Below are 21,912 nucleotides of genomic sequence, written 5' to 3' on the forward strand. Positions count from 1 at the left end.
ACCCAGTCTTAATCAGTGGTGGAAGAAAGGTCTCAGAACTCTTTGTCTCAATTGGCCACTTAAGTTTAATAGTAAAGGAGTGGTTAATGATTAAAATGCATCATAAAATCTCAAGAAGGAAAAGAGAAGGTTTTGCAAACCATTTGGGTTTTTTTGTGTGTGTGGCAGTTTTTAAGTTATTAGTTTTTAAAATCAGTACTTTTTAATGGAAACAACTTGACTGAAATCTGTCACAGAATTTTGAGATCCATTAAAACAAAGTTTAATGAGAAAAAAAATTGTTTGCCCATATACATATGGTTTTATTTCTGTGCTCTGAATTCTGTTCCATTCATCTGTGTGTGTTTTTCTGCCAATAGCATGCTGTTTTGATTATCATATAACTGTAGTATAATTTAGAGTCAGGTAGTGTGATACCTCTGGCTTTGTTCTTTTTTTCTCAGTATTGTTTTACCTATTCAGGTCCTTTGTGGTTCCATACAAATCTGATGATATTTTGTTCTATTTCTTTAAAAAATTACAATAACCCAAATATGGAAGCACACCAAGGGTCCATCAGTAGGTGAATGGATAAAACAACTATGGTATATTTACATGGTGGAATACTATATGGCCATAAAAAAAGAAAATTTTACCCTTTTCGACAACATGGATGGACCTGGAGAACATTATGCTAAGTGAAATAAACCAGTCAGAGAAAGACAAATACCATATGATCTCACTCATATGTGGAATGTAATGAACAAACTGAATAAGCCAAATAGGGACAGACTCATACAGAGTAGGATGACAGTAAGGGGGCAGGGGATGGTAGGGGGGGTACAGGGATTGAGCAAAAAAAAAAAAAAGGACTCACGGACATGGACAATAGTGTAGTGAATGCAGGGTGGGGGGTAGGGGTAAAGAGGAATAAATGGTAATGGAAAAAATACAAAAGAAAAAAATGACATTGGGATTTTGATGGGGATTGCATTAAATCTGTATATTGCTTTAGGTAATATGGCCATTTTATCTATGTTGATTTTTCCAATCCATGAAAATGGGATATCTTTCCATTTCATTGTGTGTTTCTCAATCTCTTTTAATAATACTTTGTCATTTTCAGTGTGTAGGTCCTTCACATCCTTTGTTAAGTTTATTCCTAGGTATTTTATTGTTTTGATTGTCATTGGAAAAGGAATTGTTTGCCATTTCTTTTTCTGAAGTTTCATTGTTAGTATATAGGAAAGAGGTACATTTTGAATATCAATTTTGTATCCTGCAAGTTTACTGTATTTGTGTATTGTTTCAAATAGTTTTTTGGTGGAGTCTTTAGGGTTTTCTATATACAGAGTCATGCCATCTGAAGAAAGTGACCATTTTATGCCTTCGTTTCCAAATTGGGTGCCTTTTATTTTTTTCTTTTGCCTGATTGCTCTGGCAAGGGCTTCCAGACTATGTTGAATAGGATTGGTGGGAGTGGACATCCTTGTCTTGTTCCTGATTTTAGAGGAAAGCTTTCAGTTTTTCACCATTGAGTGTGATGTTAGCTGAGAGTCTTTTATTATGGCCTTTATTATGTTGAGGGTACTTTTCTTTTAAATCCATTTTATTGAGTGTTTTAATTGTAAATGAATGTTGTATCTTATAAAATGCTTTTTCTGCATCTATTGGTAAGATAATATTATGTTTTATCCTTTAGTTTACTGATGTGGTGCATCACATTGATCAAATTACATATTTTGAACCATCCTTGTGTCCCTGTAATGAACCCCACTTGATCATGATGTATTATATTTTTAATGTATTGTTGTATTCTATTTGCCAGTATGTTTTTTTTTTGGGGGGGGGGATTTCTGCATCTGTATTCATCAGAGATATTGGTCTGTAGTTTTTTCTCTCTCTCTTTCTCTCTCTCTCTCTTTTTTGTTATCATTGCCAGGTATAGGTATCATAAAATGTTATGTTGGTCTCATAAAATGTGTTAGGAAGAATTGCCTCTTCTTCAGTTTTTTGGAAGAGTGTGAGAAGGATAGGTATCAAATCTTATTTGAAAGTTTGGTAGAATTCACTGGTGAAGCCATTCACTAGTGGCCCTGGACTTTTATTTTGGGGGAGGTTTTTAATGATTGATTGGTCTATTTAGATTTTCTAGTTCTTCATGATTCAGTCTAGGAAGATTATATATCTGTAGGAACTTATTCATGTCTTCTAGGTTATTGTATTTGGTGGCATATAGTCTTTCATATATTCTAGTATGATCCTTTGTATTTCTGTGATGTCTGTGGTAACTTCTCTTTCGTGTCTGATTTTGTTTATATGACTCTTTTATCTTTTTTTCCTTAGCGAGTCTAGCCAGGGATTTGTCAACTTCATTAATCTTTTCAAAGAACCAGATTTTTGTTGTATTAACTTTTGTATAGTCTTTTCCCCCCTCTATTTCATTCAATTCTGCTCTTATTTTTTTAATTATTTCCTTTCTTCTGCTGACATTGGGTTGGTTTTGTTCATCTTTTCCTAGTTCTGTAAAATGTAATGTTAGGTTGTTTACTTGGGATTTGTCTTGTTTCTTGAGATAGGCTTATAATGATCTAAACTTCCCTCATATTACCACTTTCACTGAACCCCAGAAGTTTCGATGTCATATTGTCATTCTCATTTGTCTCTATTTTGTGATCTCACCTTTTATTTCTTCTTTGACCCAGTCATTTTTTAGTAGTATGTTGTTTAATCTCCACATATGTGTGGGCTTATTTCCTTTTTGAGGTTAATTTCTAATTTTAAAGTATTGTGGTCAGAGAATATGTTTGGTATAATTTTAATCGACTTGAATTTGTTGGGGCTAGTTTTATGATCCAATATATGGTTTATCCTTGAAAATGTTCCATGTGCACTGGAGAAGAATTTATAATCTGATGTTCTGGGATAAAAGGCTCTGTAAATGTCAATTGTGTCCATTTGGTCTAATGTGTTATTTAAGGCCAATATTTCTATACTGATTTTCTGTTTGGATGATGTATCTAGAACTGTCAGTGAAGTATTAATGTTCCCAACTATGATTGTGTTTTTGTCTGTTTCTCTCTTTCATCCTGTTAGTAGTTGCTTTATATATTTCAGTGCTCTCTAATTTGGTACATATATATTAAGAGGCATTTTGTCTTCTTGATATTGTGTCCCACTTTATTAAAGTGTTCTATCTTCTTCTCTTGTTATTTTTGTTATCTTGAAATTTTTTTTTGTCATATATAAGCATGGCTACACCTGCTTTTCTGTGGATGTTATTTGCTTAGAGAATCATTTTCCACCCTTTCACTTTGAGTCTGCCTTTGCCTTTGCAGCTTGGATGTGTCTCTTGAAGACAGCATATGGTTGAGGGGTTTCTTTGTTTTGTTTTGTTTTTTTTGATCTAATATGCTACACTGTGCCTCTTTATTGGTGAATTCAGTCCATTTACATTAAAGGTAATTGTTGATGTATGAGGACTGCATATAGCCATTTTATCTTTTGTTTTCTGGTAGCTCTGTGCCTCCATTTGTTCTTTTCCTTTGTGTTTCTGTTTTTAGTTTTTGTTTGGTGGCATTCCATACTTCTTTTTTCTGTTTCTTCTTTTGGTAAGCTATTTGTCTCAGTTTTGGGCTTTTTTGTCTGCTTAATTACCATTAGGATTGTGAAAAGAAAGTTTCATATATACAGTAGTCCTTTTTCTTGTGATGTGAATGTATCTCATCCCCATCCTCCTTTGCAAATTCAGACCTTTACTTTTCCCCCTTTATGTTTTTGTTGTCACAAATTATCCCTGCTTATTCTGTAATTTTCTTTGGTGATCTTGTAGCTTTGTGATGTTTTGTTGTTTGTTTCAGGTAGGATAAACCCCTTGAGTATTTCCTGCAGTAGAGGTCTTATGGTGATAAATTCCCTCAGCTTCTGTATATCTGGGAAAGTCTTTATTTCTCCTTCATATTGAAAGGATAACTTTGCTGGATATATTATTCTTTGCTGGTAATTTCTCTCTTTCAGTAGTTTGAATTTCTCTTCTGGTTGTAGAATTTCTGCTGAGAAGTCCGATGATAACCTAACGTGCACCCTTTAAAGGTTGCTTTCTTCTTTTCTCTGGCTTCCTTGAGAGTTCTTTCTTCATCATGAATTTTTGACAGTTTTAATACAATGTGTCTTAGAGAAGGTCTCTTTGAATTGAGGTAACTAGGTGTTCTGTTTGCTTCTGAGATTTGAGGACTAGCTCTTTCCATAGGTTTGGGAATTTTTCAACAATTTGTTTGAATAAGCTCTCCACTCTCTTCTCCCTTTTCTTCTCTGGTATGCCTTTTACCTTTATATTGCTCATTCTGATGGAGTCAGATAGTTCTTGGAGAGATCATTTATTTTTTATGCTCATGTCTCTCTCTTCTTCCCTCTGCATCGTTTCTAGATTTCTATCTTTGATATCTTCAATATCACTAATCCTTGCCTCCATCTGGTCCACTCTATGCCCTATGCCAGGTCATTTTTTATGTCTTTTATTGAGTTTTGCATCTCCAGAATTCCTGTTTGGTTCTTTTTTTAAAGTTTCAATCTAATTATGTTTGTTGATTTGTTTTCTGAGCACGTTAAATTGCCTGTCTGTATTTTCTCACATCTTGTTGAAAATTTTCAGAACTGCAATCTTGACTTCTCTGTCATTTATATCACATATTTCTATGTATTTATGTTTGTTTTCTGTAGATTTTTTATTTTTTTCCTGAGCTGTCTTACTACCTTGGCTATTCATGGTATTTGATAGATTCTTTCTCTGTCTAGGCATCTATGTATGAGTGGCACTTCTCTTGCTGATTAATACAAAGAGGTCTTTCTCTTATTTTCCAGTAAGTGGTGCTAAATCACAAAATATTTTAGCTCTGTGAAATCCCAGTGATGTCCCCTACAGTCAGACACTGCCACAGTGTAGCCATGATGTGTGGAGATGGGGTGTGCTGGGGGAATCAGCCAGCTTCATTGTTGATTTTTCCCTTATGGTAATGGTGACCTTGAACCTCTGTGGGATCCCCTTGCACCCTAGCCACAGGATTGGTCATGGAGTGCACCTTTGTTCAGGGAAAAAAGTGATTCTGAGGTAAAAGTGAGTTCATGGATTTGCAGATAACATACTCCATAACCCAACACCAAGGGCAAAGGGAGGTGAACTCTGGGAGGATATAGGGCAGCAGGGCTCTGTGGCTTTGCTTCTCTGCCTGGAGTGCACACTGCCCGACAACCATGTCACACCCTCGTGTTGTGTCCTTCCCAGGTATCTGGGCTCAGCTGTAGCTCATATTACTAACTCCTACAGAAATATCCACCAAGTCTCTTTGATTCTCCTGGCTGAAGGGAGCACCAGCTACAACCGACTTCCTCCCCTCTCTGGGGTAAATCCCACTGTGAGCTGTCAGCCACAGGCATGCATTCATGGCTCGTCTCAGCCCTTCTCCCTTTTCACCCCCCCCATTTTGTTCTCACTTGTGCACCTTTAGGTGTTTCAAAGTGAGGATTTCTCAGGTGTGCTTGTGCATTGATTGAGCAGGGAATCCCTTACTGAGTTACAGCTGTTCAAATTGTTGAAACTACAAGGGGAGAGACCAAGGGAATCTCTCACACTGCCACTCTTCTGATGTCACTCTCACCATATGGTGTTCTATTGCATAGATCCACCACTCTCCAGAATCCTCTTTAGAGATAAAACATTGAATATACGTAGTGAACATGAACACAGACTGTAGTACATACAATGTGGTGTGCCAAAATATGGAACTTGTTTTATTTTTCTAAAACTTAGTTTTATTTTTCTTCACAGCAAAAGAAACCACCAACAAAACAAAAAGATGACCAAATGAACAGGAGAAGATATTTGCAAAAGATACCTCCAGTAAGATGCTACTATGTAAAATATATAAAGAACTCATATAACTCAATGACAACAAAAAAAATCTGAGTAAAAAATGGGCAGAGGACCCAACTAGACACTTTAGCAAGGAAATCATACAGATGGCCAACAGATATATTAAAAATATGCTCAACTCCATTAGCTATTAGAGAAATGCAAATCAAAACCACAATGAGATATCCCCTCATATCTGTGACAATGGCTATCATCAATAAAACAAGAGATAAGAAGTGTTGGTGTGGATGTGGAAAAAAGGGAACCCTAGTATGTGCTCATGGGAATGTAAATTGGTGCAGCCACTGTGGAAAACAGTAAGTAGGTTCCTCAAAAAAATTAGTAACAGAGCTACCATATGACTCAGCAATTCCTTTTCTGTGCATCTGCCTGAGAAATTTGAAAACACGTGTTTGTAAAGATATATGTAGCCCTATGTTCATTGCAGCCTTATTTGCAATAGTCAAGAAATCAGTGTTCTTTAACTGATGATTAGATAAAGAAGATGTGGTACATGCCATGTTTTGCTGTGTAAAGTGTGCACCCACGTTTTTAGCACAAACTTTCAGGAAAAAAATCTTTTGTTTTAACTTTTTAATTCAATTATTTATTTATTTATATGTAGAAACAAGACTGAGTATTGTATTCCAGGGTATTATTTTGCATATGGATATCATTATTGCTTTCTAGAGTTTCATTTTAAGTGCATAAACATAAATAAAAGAATTACAAACATTTATATAGATACAGAACGTATACCACCCATGTATAATGTGTATCCTTACTTTTCCCTAAAAAATCTGGGAAAAATTGCACATTATACATGGCAAAATATGGTATATATAATGGAATACTACTTGGCAATAAACCAAAGCTAGATTTAATTTCTAATTTGAGTCTACCACCTCCTATTAAGGAGGTAGAAGGTCAATCTTTGTCATTTGGGGGTTTCCTGCCCTTTCCCACAGGGTTTTGTCTAAGTTTCATGGGAGCCTATAGAAAAGAGACATCGGGAACAGAACAGCACCAGGTCCTCCACATCGTTTCCTCTGGTCTTTGGCAATGGGCCCATGAAAATTACTGGTGAGTCTTTTCTCATCTTCCTCTACAAGTTCTTTGCATAATCAGCTGTTTCCTTCTTTAATTCTAGGTCTTTGCAGTGGGTGATTATGCTGTCTAAAGTCCAGCTCTACATAAATTTTCCAGTAGTCATTTTTCCCTTCTTGTGCTGCCTCTCCAGGAACATACCTGGAAAGAGCCTCATATCCTCTCTGCTCTCAGATCCCATAAAGTTACTTGACGTTTTTGCCATGTACCCAGGCTTTGGCCTAAATAACAGTGAGCAGGTTCTATCTTTCTGGTACCCACTGATATCTTTGTTCTTATTATTCTCACTCTGATTTTCTCTTCTCCCCTAACTGGAAAATCTTTTGGTGTCTATGAGGGAAACTTTGTATCCAAAGACTTGTCCTATGTTGTGTGTCTTTTCTGTTTTCCTATGAAAAGCCTCCTCTGTTTTCCACTTTTTGAAGAAACATGGCTTCTCTGAGTCCACGAGCATGGAATAATTGAGCTCCATGAAGTTGTGGCTAGACTAAGGAGGAAGTTATAATACCACAAAGTTTGGTTAGTATTACAAAAATATTCTACCTGGTGTTTTCTATAATCAATTGAGTTGGAACAAAGGAAGGAGCTGTGAGGCAAGTTTTGGGGAATGGGAAGTAACAGGGAATGTGTCTGGGTAGTGGGAGCAGCAGGTGAAGGTTAACCAGATTGATGCTGCAGGGTCTAGTTCCTAGGGGTTAGGATTAGTCAAAGGTACACAGCAACTGAGGAAGACCTGGTGTTAATGGACTGGGGCTATCCTGGAGCAGGTCGGCCTCAGGTCAGCCAGTAGCGTGTGGGTTCTTGTGTTCATGTAAGGAAGATTTCACAACACAAGTCAAGGTGACTTTGAGAGTATGTTTATTAAGGCTGGGACAGTGAGACAAAGGAAGGACTTAGGGTAGAAGAAGTAACAGGAGCGAGCCTGGGCAGTACTCTGCATTAACTCCTTAGAAATTTTATAGGAAAGGAGTGAGCCAAGCTGGAAATAAAGGTCCCAGAGACAGAAGTGAGCCAAGGCAGGGCTGCTTTTTAGCTCACTGGCAAGTTAGAAAAAAAAGGGGTTCTTGAAGATAGGATCGGGGGTTAGTCCGGGTAAAGCTGCCACCGCCTGCTGCTCCCCTGGCTGCAAGTCTTGTGGGGACACTTAGAGTTTAGGGGGAAGTAAAAAGTTCATACCTGGGAAGGGGCATAAGCAAGCTCTAGACTAAGCCCACCCTGGGTCTTTATCCCAAGGGGTTTTTATCATTTTTCTGTGAGAATCTTAGAGGAGGGTTTCAGCTTTCCAGGTGCATTTTCAATGTGCTGATGCATCAGAATCAGTACATAGGGGGCTTGGGAATAGTCTTTGGTCTTTTATATTGTTTTACTTTTATCTTAGTTTGTCTGGTTTTTAATGTTTTGTTGTTATTGTTGCCCTGACTTCATCTGTCCTTGAGTTAGCTGGCACAAATGATGTAAATTGGGTTTCTGTTGTCTATTTCCCAGGCCAGGGAGATTTAAGCTATGTATTCTATAGTTAGGAAGGAAAGGTATAGACTATTCACTCAAGTGTCGTTAATTAGGGGAGATAAAGTCTTGTGATTCACCAGCTGGATATAAGTTGCTCAAACTGTTTGGCCTTGTTTAATTTTCTTGTCTCAGTTTTCCTGTTCCACTTGGCCAGGAATTTTCCTAGCTTTTTACTATCCTATAAACACACACACACACACACACACACCATGCTCCTGTGGTCAAACAAGATTGGGAAGCATTACAGACTATTCCCAGTCCTGAAACTCTCAATTCCTATCAGCATATTTTAGAATGTGTGAAGTCTTGCAGTACAGATACCTGTTTGAATTTGTTTAATGCAGTATTTCCCAAAGTTAACGCACTCAAAATTAACTGCAATGTTTCACCCCTACCCCAACTCGCAAACCCCCACACCTCAAAGCAACTTTTGGAAATTTGTGGAACTTGTCCCATAAAGCAAAGTTAGGAAAACACTAGTTTACTGATTTCTATCTATATAGATTTTGCTGTCTGAATAAATGTAAGGAATTTTGAGAGACAATTGCACCCATTTGGATAGAACTTTAACTGACTCCATAATTAGAAATATAAAATACAAATTTTTCAAAGGTAAACTGTCCTTACCATTTAGAAATGTTGCTGAGACTTACTGGGCTTTGGGTACAGTCCCACTTCCCACTACATCTGGTGTAGGTAATGAACTACCAAGGCCTGCAAATATTGGACAGGTCCTATTAGCCATGGCTGTATTTCATTTCATATATACATGAGCCTGACAATTTTAATATGACAAAGGTACTCTGAACTTTTTTGTTGATACATGCCTCTTGGAAACACCAGGAGTGAGTGTAATTGAAGCTTCTTCATTTATATTCTGCACAAGGAGCATATTATGGATTCATGCTAGTGGGGTGAGCACATAAAGCCCACTGTTAGTGAGCTTCAAATGTGGCAGCAAAGAGTGAAGAGATCATCACCACCTCTAAATATAATGAAAATCTAACTTCACGATGCTCCTCTTAAATGGGATTTTTTTCATGCTGCTTGGCCATGCGTTAAGTCTTGGCATACACAAAAAAATAAAAACAGTAGTTCTAAAGGTTCATTTATGCTGGCTAGATTATAAAAATTAACTCTTCAGATGCAGCTCTAAAGCAGTGATGGAAAGTGAGTATAATTGAAAATAAAAACCTGAAAAATATTTAAAATATATAGGAAAGTGAACAAATAGGATGTAGTCAAGACACCACTCTTCAGATATATATCAGTGTATGTCATAAAGGAATAAAAAGCTTAATTCTCCAGGGAACAGACATTTCCGATTCAGCAAGGCATATTTTCTGGGAACAATGTAGCACAATCATTCTCACGGCAGAGGCACACTTGCAGGGTATACGGGTTTAATACAATGTGAAGCTTAGGTTGCTTGTGCTGAAGATAAATTGGGTTTATTAATTCTCTAAAATATTCTAATCCTGGGTCTTAGAGACAGCCGGGGACTCTCTCTAAAGAAGCTTGTGGCTTCTGCCACCTTGCTAATTCACCCAAATATTAGCCCTATACTGAAAAGCATTCTTCCTCCAAATGTGTATGCCATTGTTAACAATGATCTTATGTCCAGGGAGTATGTTCTATTTCAATAATGAAGGTGATTATGTTAATACTCTAAAAACAGCAGCCATGAACTATGTGCTGCCAAGAAAAAATTCTACATTATTATTTTAAGTGGTTTTCACAAGATCATGTGGTAGCTACTATTACTATCTCCAATGAACAGAAAAGAAATTGAGGCACAGAGAGGCCAAGTAACTTGCTCAAAATCACACAGCTGGAAATGGGCAGAGATATAGATTCAAACTCAAGAAGTCTAGCTGAGAGTTCATGCTTTCCTCATGTAACAATGCTGTAACACATAAATACGTGGTTTTGTTGGGGGGCAGTGGTAAGGGTGACCTAAACGTTAAGGATCTTTGTGTAATGTGAAATGAATGTTAATAGGCAAATGACAGGCCAGAAATCTGAGTTAAGATCCTGTTGCTGACCATCTGAGATAAAGAGCTCCAACTTTAAACTTAGCTGCTTTCACTGTTCCCCAGAAAACTCTCTTATGCAGATAGAAAATCTTTCTGCTTTTACATATTTTTAAGACACCACATAATCACATTTATATGGGAATTATAAATAATTCAAATGACTCTGAAAAAAAGGCATTCAATTATTATATATTACAATTTAAGAAAAAAATCAAATTTAAGAGAAAGCTGACAATATGATCAGAAGCATTATAGGAAGTTTCTTGTTCATTTTCTCCAGAGGTTCAACCAGAATACTTTTTAAGAGGGCACAAGTTTAAGGTCTAGCTAGGGAATAAAGACATGTTTTGTCTGACACTTTCCAAGTCAAATCTAGAATTTATCAAATGATTTTAAGTGCTGTATAAAAAAAAAAGAGCAGGAGCTGGCAACCTGGGTATATTAAGCTTTCATTATTATAAATTTGTATTTTAAAAACCCAATACATTTTTTGTAAATATGCAAGTGTTCCTCTGGTAATTTCTCTTTTTGTAAAACCACCTCTCACTAAAACATTTTAAATAACATTCCTATATCTAAAATGAAATCTTGTCATTTGGGAGTTTAAAATCTCTCCAAATTCACAGGTGAAAAAGAGCTGCATAACTATAATTCATCTGAGTGCAAGACATAATAAAAATATTTAAACCCCAAAAATAAAACCTTAGAATGGCATTTAAAACAAAAAAAAAAAATGTACTTACTGGCATTTAAAAAAATTTCATGCAATTTGTTATTCATTAAATCAGAAGAAAGTGTGTACTACCATTTTTGATAAGGCAAACAATATTCAAAATTGGCATTAACTAAACACAATTGGCCAACACTATGTGAAAAAAGAAATGCTTTAATGAGGTTATCAAGAACAACATTTCGATTATATCATTGGATACATTAATATCGATCCATAATATATAGTGCTATGGACCATACAGAAATTATTGCTGCATCCAACAGCAGATGACTACATTACAGTACCAAGCGTCTGAAAGAGACAGTCATTTGTCATTTTTTTCAAGAAATAGAGGTTTTTAATACACTGTTATCAACACCAACTTTTCCCCAGTGCATTTTTTAAAAATATCAATAAGTGCATTCCTTTGTGCTCTATTTTGTATCTTTTAACTTCCTATGTATTTTATTTGTTCTTATTCCTTTATTTTTTAAAAAAACAACCAGAAAGAACTTTGTCATCCTTTGTATGACAGGTTGGTTGTATGGTTTTTGGCAAAGTCAGAAGGCTTGGTATTTCAATTACCTTACTCAGAGGCAGGTGGACAAGTTTGGCATTTTAGTCACTCCAGGTGGAGGCCCAACCCCAAGTCACAATTTTGCACCAAGGGATCGGGGAGTGGTGTGGATCATTTTCTCATCACAGAAGGCAAGCCCAAACCGCTGCCTCTTGACTTAACTAGTCCCTAAAACAAATCCATACTCTATTTGGCAAAAAAAGAAATAAATAAAACCACTCCTGAAGTTGCAGCATTTTCCTGGGCTTACTCACCTGCCACTCCCAGAAACTCTCTCTTAAGAAGGGGATGGGGAAGCAGGTGATGATGAGCTCAGGAGTTGCGAGACCCAGGACAGTGGCACGAGTTGCCAAGCTTTCTCTCCACAAAGCTTTCCATACTGTTGCTTAACCTTGGCCAAATTCCCTGGGCCTTGGTTAGTCAACCTTGCTCTATTTTTAAGAACCCTCCAAATCAGAGAAAACTAGCATCATACCATTGCAATCTTAGACTTTTGCACCTAGCTCCCCTTCCCCCATATAAATATGAAGAGAAAAACAGACAATGCTATAATCGTATCAATGCACACTATGGTACAATTAGCTTTTCATGCACACTTGCATCACTGTTCTGGGAAAAGAGCTATCTATACAATTAAGGAGGTTGAAAGAATGGGAACTAATTTTCCCTACCTCCTTAAGTAATAAAGCTATAAAACTGATAGCGTCATCAAATTTCCAAGGATTCTCATTGCCCAATGTGCCCGGGAACTATGTATGCAGTGAATTATTTTCACGTAAGCCACCCATTCACACATTTGACAATCACTCCTTCTCTCTGAACCCTCCAACACCCATCACCAAATCACATTTGACATTTAAACTCATTTTCTTTTTTTAAAAAAACCTTCCTGAATAAGGTTTCCTGATGAAAGAAGTTGGCACTCTGTCACTAAAATATATTTAATATTAAAAATATCTGAAGGAGAATTGGAAGCTCTTATATTATCTACATAGGCACCATGCTACATGTTCCTGACTATAAACTTTCTCCTACAGTATGCTTCAGTCAGTGCTAGTTCCAAAAAAGACTACTGCTATATTTAAGGCACTTCATTCTGAATCGATACGCTTTATGCCACTTGCTATTCAATTGTAGGCTGCTACTGAGAAATTCCATTCAACAGCCTGGCTCTTAACATCACATGTCATCTGTATAAAACACGTAGGCCTGATAGAATACATGTAACACTGCTCTTATTGCATAGGACTACACAGGAGATAATGCACGGAGACTACCTTCACAATACTGCTGCTTGTTAAACATTGTTACCAAGTACCAGTATTTCTCCTTTAAAAAATTCAGCAAGTTTGCTGAAATAAACCTCAATTTAAATGACCATAATGGATATATTAACACTATGGTTACCAGTCTCCAAGAATATTGCTATTTTTATGTCACTAAAAATAAATACGTAAGTTTATTCTCCCTAGAAAGCCAGTTTTACCTATTAATACTACATCTTAAATGTGTGGAAAAACAGTTCTGAGTGAGACTGTAATATACAAAATATTTGCAAAGCTCTCTTTAAACCCAAGAACTTGCATAAAACTTTTCTTTCATGTGTGTACAAAGAATGCAGAAAACCATCAGTGAATTGTAAAAATATTGAAAACTTGCCATTTTAAGATGCATATTCTTACAAATTAACACAAACATATTGAAAAGAATGATGATAATAAAGAATCTGTACAAATCAAATGAACAGTAAAACATAATTTAAAAATAAAAATAGTAAAGCCAATTAGAAATGTGCCCAGACTGGTTTTCTTATCAAAAGCAAAATTGAAGGAAAAAGAGTCAAACATTCAGTGCTCCTCAATATTTGACTTTGAGAGGACATTAATTTTCATTTCAAAATAAAATATATCTTATGGAAAATTGAATCATACTCATTGATGAGGAAAATTATAACAGCAGAGAGTGAAGATTCAACCCCAAATTTCAGAGCCATGGTATGGCTCCCTGCAATTTCAGTGATAAGTAATGTTTCAGTTATTTTATTCACAGACAATCCTCCTGAAAATGGTTGTATTTCTTTCTTTTGCGGAATACAAGTATTTCTTTAAATAGTCTGCAGTATACTGATGCTAGTGGGTACTGTGTCTTTAAGGCAGTACCAATGAACACATTTACAAAATGGAAAAGGTTAGTCTGAATTTCTTCTTTTCTTTTCTTTCATCTCTCTGCCTGCCTGCCTGCCTGCCTGTCTGTCTCTCTCTCTCCCTCACTATTTATTTTTGGTTGCTTTTTACATTCTTCCAGTTAAACTTTACACCTAATTTCCAAGGAAGTCACAGGCATAAAAATCTCCAACCTGTTTCACCTGAATAAGAATGGACAGAAATTTCCATGATTCAAAATCCTGTTACTCAGAAAGCTAACATCTAGGGTGAATTCAGTTCAGAGATACTGTACACTTATTGTACAATACTTTGGAGGCATTTGTAACTGTAAAATAGAATATACAAGTCTGTTTCACAAAATTCTAAAAATAAAATATATCCTGGGCTATCGATAAAGCATGAAAAAAATTCATATTAAAGGGAAATTATCAAGACAACCCCTCAGGTCAATCACTAAATCTACTGATCAGGAAAGAAGCAGCTGTGAGAACGCAGAGCAGGGAAGACTTTGCTAACACACATGCTCGGGCTCCTCCATGCTCATACTGCTCCTCCGGCTGCTCGTTTTGGAAGCTCCCGGGGACACTGACGAAAGAAGTGGATCAGTTACACCAACAGGAGAAAGAGTATCATCCATCAGGATGTCTTCTAGTTTAGACCCCATTTTCGTCGGGACACTATAGGCTTGGCTGCTCTCGGCTCCGGTTCCGAGGCTGTTGTTGAAGGTGATGGTGCCGTCCGTGAGATCAAGGGTTGTTGTACAAGTTAGGTCTGAAGGATGCTGAAGGAGGTCTTGGCTGCAGTTCTCAAGAGAGGGTTCTTGCTTGATGATCCGATTCACCAAATCTGGAGAGCAGAGACCCGTGGATGGAATAAGGGAAAGTCCATGAGCTCGAGCCTGCATCTCAAGTTCCTAAAAGAAAAGTCAAAATTAGACACTGAAACAGATGGAGCACAGAGGGTTTCAGGGCAGTGTGACTACTACTGTACATGACACTGTAATGACGGATCCATGTCATTACGCCTTTGCCCAAGTTTGCAGATGGACAACTCCAAGAGAAAACCCCACTGAAAGTGTAGGGATCCGCAGATAATGACATATCGATGCATGTTCATCAATTGTATCACATTTTGGTTGGGAATATTGATTGTAGGGGAGGCTGTGTGAGTGTGTTGTGGAGGGGACAGGAGATGTATGGGAAAGTTCCGTACCTTCTGCTCAATTTTCCTGTAAACCTAAAATTGTTCCAAAGAATAAAGTCTATTAAAAAAAATTACACTTAGAGAGAAAACAATAAACATTAAAATATTTTGCTCTTTTAAATTAATAATGCCATATTTGTTAAAATAGAGTGTAAGTGCCACTGGTAGTAAATGAAATGTTTTTAGGTAGTATGTGGATTTTATTATGTATTAAATTTAGAGACAGTCTCTCACAGATGTTAATGTTCACAATGAGGGTAAGTTAAAAAAATATCAAAATAAAATTTCAAAATGTGAGCCTATTAAAGGAAAATATTGTTCTGTGGTCCCTCAACTGTGCACTCAGGTATCCAGGGGTGCTGCAAAGATCTCATAGAGCCCTGGGGACATTTAAACATTTCAAGGGAAATGGTGATACTACTGTGAGAACCATCAAACTCAAGGTATTTTACCGTTTCAACATTTCATTGTGCTAAACTCTCTCCTATTGCATCTTATCATTGCAAAGCTGGATGTGGGAAGATTATTTTGATAAACAAGTACTATAGGAAAACCAATGTGCAATGAAAAACGAAGTGGCAGTGCCCAATCTGATTCCAACATTCAGGCACACATGTCCCATTAGTAAGTAATGTGCTTATGCTAAAATAACATTAAAATGTTCTTTTTCTTTTAATTTACATGTTTTATATTTTCAAATGGCTACTAAGTTGTTAGGGCCCAACAGAAATGGTAGGTATTTCCATTGGTCTGGGGGTGCAGTGAAAAAGTACCTTAGACACCAAGGGCAGTATGAACTAAGAAAGTCTGCGTAGTAATGGCAAGTTGTAAAGGTTCTACACAAGTAACTGAAGTCTGAGAAGCATCATTTAGCCCATCTCACCTTGAGAAATGGAAATTATTTTTAATTCCAGAAAAAAGTTCTTTCCTGTAAGATGAATAATTCTTTCCTACGCTTTCTTTACATTTTGCATGCTGAAATCCTAAGCTCCAGTACAGTACCTCAGAATATGATTGTATTTGGAGACACTGTCTTTAAAGACGTAATTAAATTAAAATGAGATCATTAGGGTGGCCCAATCCAACACCCAATAGGACTGGTGTCCTTATAAGAAAAGAAGATTAGGAAAGACACACACACAGAAGGATGACAGTGTGGAAACACAGGGAGAAGGTGGCCGTCTACAAGCCAAGAAGAGTGGTTCCAGGAGGAACCAACCCTGCGGACACCTGGAGAGAATGCTGAGAAAATAAATCTCTGTTGTTTAAACTGCCCGGTCTGTGATGTTTATTATGGCAGTCTGACTGCCTGACTGAATTCCTGTGTCAGAGACCTCTTTTCAAAATGTCTTCCAAGTGGGGGCCTTCCCTCCCCACTTCTCAAGTATCCCTGGGCCCTCCCAAAATGACCCCTAGAGGCCCCAATAGATGCCCCAATGTGCATTCTGCCTCCATATGTGAATGCTATTCTATGTTTGTGATACAATAATACAATAACAACAGAATATAAACTTGAAGCAAGTCACCTTGCCCCATTACAGAGGGAAGGGTGTTCCCAATATGACATGGCCTCTCAACCTTTGCCCTGTTCAGTCTATATTAAAGGTTGTTTGACCCAGAGGATCTTTCTTTGGATGCAATACAAGGAAGAAATGAGAGCCTGAGATGTCACAGAATGTATAGAAACACAAGTCTCTCAGGCATAATTTTAAAGCCCTGGGCTGTTTAATAAAATGGGAGTTCAATGATATTCAGGCCTCATGCTCTTTCTTCTGTGAAAATTTTTGCATGCATCACTTAAAATGAAAATGAAAGGAAGCCCTTAGGTCCAAGCTGAGAGCACCCACTCTCGTAAATCTAAACCAAAGTGCTAATAAGAATAGCACCCCCACACATGTAGTTTGTCTTCCCCCCCCAAAAAAATACAGTTTGATTAAAAGAGGCAAATATCTTACTCTTCTGTTTTGCTATTTAATTTAAAATATTTATCAGCTGACTAAAGCATTGCTTAGATTTCTGAATAATGTGTCACCTGCATCTCACCTGCAGCCTTCAGGCTCAAGGTGCTGCAGACCTTCCCTAGTTAGTCATGTGTCCGAAATACAAAAGCATTAAAGGCTGCCTCACACGGTCCCTGGAGGAAACCCAAGACATTGCTGCCATGAAATTTCCAATTCACATATTTTATAATATTCATATTTCACACAAATAGACATATTTGGAAACATAAAATAAAACCTAGCCTCTCTTTCAAAACAATTATATTTTAATATTTGAATAGGGAAATAACCCATTAGTATAAGCTGCTTTTATAAACTGATACACTAAGTTCAACAGACTTGAAGACCTATGGCTGTAGAAGAGGACACGGAACAAACAACAAAAACCAAGTGAAAAGGAGAAGAGGAAAGGAGGATTTTTAAATTACAGCTGACCCCTACTTCACCACTGAGATTCTAAAATGTACGTCCTAGAGCACAACTGTCTTCGCCTCTCTGCCCCGTGGCTGAAGATCACCGCACTGAAATGAGAGATGTGACATCTAGAAATGCCAACTGTGTTGTGGGGCATTAAAAAGATCGGAGACCATTATTATCAATGAATTACTCTGCTAAATACATCCAGTGTCTGGGACTCACATCACTAAAGGGAACATGCTGGTCTCTGAGGTGTCACACTTTGCAGTGCCATTACGTAAACAGTTGCCTTGAAAACCTAAAACGTAACCACTGCTTTATAGCAAAATCTGGTAGAAGGTGGGTCCATCTACTCAAGAAGGAGGTATAGTATCCGTGACTCTTGCTGGTGGGCTGAATTCAAAGTTAGCCAGTAAATTAAAAATACTCTAGCAAATTCTTTTGGTCATTAGCAGTCTCAGTTGTTGTCTTTTTCAAGATTGTTGAGAGGTAGTTGTGTCTCAGCACTCAGCATAAGAGGTCTAGTGCCTAAAGAAGTACGAGGAGCTGATGCTAAAGAGGGATCCCCCATTCCATGCCTATACTGGTACACACACTTCCTAAGTAAAATGACAGATGAATTCTATGTATCATTAAAATTAGTACTTCTCCCGCTAAGAACATATAGCATAAGTTAAAGATACACATGGTATAATTTCACTTTTTGTACTATTTCTTAAATTTACATGTTAATGATAAGATTCTCTGTGTGTCCCCAAGTTCCCTATAAACATGGGTTTTGACCATGAACCATAACCCCCCCTAATACAAAGGCATCTTTGTATTTAACAACTAAAGTCAATTCTCATTATTCACAGGAAATATTGCTATGAACTGAATGTATGTGCCCCCCAAAATTTAGATTTGAAACTGAATTCTCCAATGTGCTAGTATTTGGAGATAGAGCTTTGGGAGGTGCTTAGGTAATGAGAATGGAGCCTTCATGGATGGGATTAGTGCCCTTATAAAAAAACACCCCAGAGAGTACCCCTGCCTCTTCCCCTAGGCGGGACACAGCAAGAAGATGGCTGTCTCTGAACTAAGAAGCGAGCCCTCATCACCTGCCGCTGGCGCCTTAACCTTAGACTTCCCAGCCTCCAGAACTTTGAGAAATAAATGTATATTGTATAAGCCACCAGTCTATGGTATTTTTTTTTTTTTTATCATAGCAGCACAAATGGACTGGGGCAGTATGTTCTACAAAGTTACTGTGAACACTGAATAGTGAATACTGAACCATTGCTACTAGAGGAAATACAGGGTTGGTTCCTGCAAGCCTCTGGTCATATTATCGTAATATAGCCCTGTTTCATGTGTTTCTGCTTAAAGACACCTTATTTAATATATAATGTTGACTCATTAACACTGAATTCATAGCCAATAGCATTGCTACTTATGTCAGAATGAAATTTAACTCCATATGACACATCACAGCCTTCAGTGCTTAGGAACACTAGTCAACACTTCAGCACGATACTTAGAGGCCATTGCAAACAGCAAAATAACCCACAAAAACCACAAAAATGAAAAATATGGCACTAAACAGACTGCAAAAAGGACACTGGCTCACAGTAGGAGCTGAAAGAAGAAAGCAGAGCCTCACCTTGTTCCACCTGAGCAGGAAACAAGTTGTCAGGCAACTCATGTTTTTGCTCTGCACGTGTTTGAGAGCCACCACTAAAGTGCCACAGATGTTGATTTGGGTTATAAATAAGTTTTTATGAGTGGGAAAATCACAGAGAGAATTCACACATAATGAGGATTGACCATTTAGGATCATGTAAGTCAGGAACACACAGTAACCTTTGCAGAACACATTCTCTATACCTGTATTCTGAGCAACAAGTGACGGTTCGCATGCTCCAGTTTTTTCTGACGGTTTTCAAGCTCTTTGGCACGCTGCTGTTCTCGTTGAAGCTTTCGGATATAGTCCACAGATGCTTTTAAAATGGTTCCCTTGTTCCAGCGCATGTCTCTGTGATGAAAATGCAAAGAAACAGACTTCTGTATGTTTTCAGGCATATTCAGAGCATTTAGTTTCTAAAGATGTGATAACAATTGAGAGTTGATAACAGCTATCATTAATTTAGTGCTTCCCACATGCTAGACACTTGTTGGTAGACACTTGTGTCTACCACCTTGTATACAATATCTTACTTAACTCAGACAAGGGCCTGGAAAGGGAGGTAGGCTGCGCATGAGTAGAAATGGAGACTATTTGGCTTGCCCAGGTCACAGAGCTACCATAAGATGGAGTCAGGACCTAAGTTTAGTTCTGCTGATTGCAAAGTCAATTTTCATAACATTATATTAAATAGTTATAGCTTTCTAGGACTATAAAATTAACTTGCAAACAGAAAAAGTTGTGATGAAAAAAAATTCCATGATCTCTCACTACTTGATTGTATGAGGCATGAAAGTGTGTCATCCTTAAATTTTAGCATGAATTTTCATGGGAAGGTTATCTAATTTCTGTCTTTATTTTCTCATCTATAAAATGGTGATATTATACTTGTAAAAGCAGCCTCATAGGTATGTTATTGGAATCAAAGAAGGCACTTTATATAAATATGCTGTGAAAGGTTTAGAATGCAGTTCGAATAATGGAGCAAACAATGTTAAGTGCTGAGTGTAATAACTATAATGTCCATCTTTAAATAGCATTCACTATGTGCCAGGTACTTTTTAGAGAACTTTACATCTCATTTAATCATCACAACCTCAGTGGGTAGGTACTAGTATTATCCCCATTTGACAGATTGGGAAACTCAGGCACAGAAAGGTTAACTAATTAGCCCAAGGTCACACAGCTGGGCATTGGTAGAACCAGGAAGCCTAGGTTTTCTGGCTTCAGACTCCATGCTCTAAACGACTACTATTCTTCCTCTTATGTGACTGAGTCCTCAAAACAATAAAACTAGGTAGGAGTATTCTGCTTGCCCCCTTTTTTAAGATGAGAAAAATGAAGTACAAGAGCTCAAGTATCTCCCCCAAATCTAGTCAGACATTACTTTGGATTCAAACTCAGGCAGCCTGAGATCAGTGCCTCTGTTTTTAACTACTATTAACTCTAATGTATTTAAATATATGAGAAAATTAAAAATGCCATTAAAATGCAGGTAAAAGTGAGATGAAAAATTTAGAGCACTCCAGAAAAATAATTAAGAATGAAATTATAATTACATAAATAACATTTATATAGCACTTGAAATTAATCTGAGCCCTTTTATAGACAATATTCATGATGATAATGACAATGGTCATGATATAACCAAAAGCAACTCAACGTATGAAAAACCTCCTAAATCATAATCTATAGCTGCTCAAAGCAGGTTGGAAGTATCAGGTAGGCCATGTGTAAGGAGGACCGTTAACACAAGTCACCAAGTAATTGATCCTCACATAAGTTAGATAAAGAACAAAACAGAAGTTCTCCCATGACAGGCAGAGTTACAGCCCTCTCAGAATTCCAGGGGATGGATTCCTGGGGTCTGAACACCAAAGGAGGCAACCCAGGACGTATCCTGAGATTGAGACTACTTGCTCAATATTCAGGGCTACTTCAAAGAAACAGAAACTTTAGCAGCCAGAGAGAAACATAACTATAATGAAAGATGCCTTAATGAAGCCAGCCAGGTAAAAAAACAGTTACACAGCTACACAGTTTTTAGGAAGTGATTATTTTAACAAATTACCTTGGGGTTTGCTTCCTTGTGAGACCCATCCAATAACTGTTCTGGGCTTAAAAGAAGGGTTTTTAACCTTTTTTTGTTGTTGTAATGAGAAAGACCCTTTTTAACACAGATGTGTATAGAAATCTCTACTATGTAAATCAACAAAAGGACGACTGCTCTAGGGAAGCAGAAAGTATGGAGCTGAGACACTGAGCAGCTAGACTGAGTCTCCATAGCCGCCCCAAAGTCTATTCCAGAAACCTGGCCTGGGAAAATCCCCATAACAGATTATAGTCTATTATGTCGTAAAACAATGCCGACAGTTAGAGATCATCCTCAGTTCAGATTAGGAACACGCGTAATCAAATACAACGGGGAAAGAAGATGGGCAAAGGGAGGCTTTCACTGCAGCCCCCTACTTTCTGGTGTTGCTGAAGAGATTCACATTCTACAGTTCAAAAGAATATGCTAAAAAGTGAAAGCTGATAAAGAACAGGAAAATGGGAATTCAATTTCAACTATCATGCAAGACTGACTATAGGAAATGAAGGTCACAGCCCCTTAGTAGGATAAATTTGTGCTGCAG

At 37.4% G+C, this 21,912-nt stretch overlaps 1 protein-coding gene across 12 annotated transcripts in view; it reads right to left on the bottom strand.

Moving 5' to 3' along the window:
• Nucleotides 1–11,405: 11,405 nt before the first annotated feature.
• MITF (melanocyte inducing transcription factor) overlaps nucleotides 11,406–21,912 on the bottom strand; it is a 237,878-nt gene continuing 227,371 nt past the window's right edge. For all 12 annotated transcript variants that reach the window (XM_024556643.3, XM_024556641.3, XM_024556645.3 and 9 more), the window contains 2 exons: nucleotides 19,480–19,627; nucleotides 11,406–14,906 (listed from right to left, as the gene is read on the bottom strand). In XM_024556643.3, the coding sequence (XP_024412411.1) occupies nucleotides 14,505–14,906; nucleotides 19,480–19,627 (550 nt within the window). In that variant the 3' untranslated portion in view covers nucleotides 11,406–14,504. The remainder of the gene's footprint in view (nucleotides 14,907–19,479; nucleotides 19,628–21,912) is intronic.

This window comes from Desmodus rotundus, chromosome 8 (assembly GCF_022682495.2).
Source record: "Desmodus rotundus isolate HL8 chromosome 8, HLdesRot8A.1, whole genome shotgun sequence".
Taxonomy (NCBI): domain Eukaryota; kingdom Metazoa; phylum Chordata; class Mammalia; order Chiroptera; family Phyllostomidae; genus Desmodus; species Desmodus rotundus.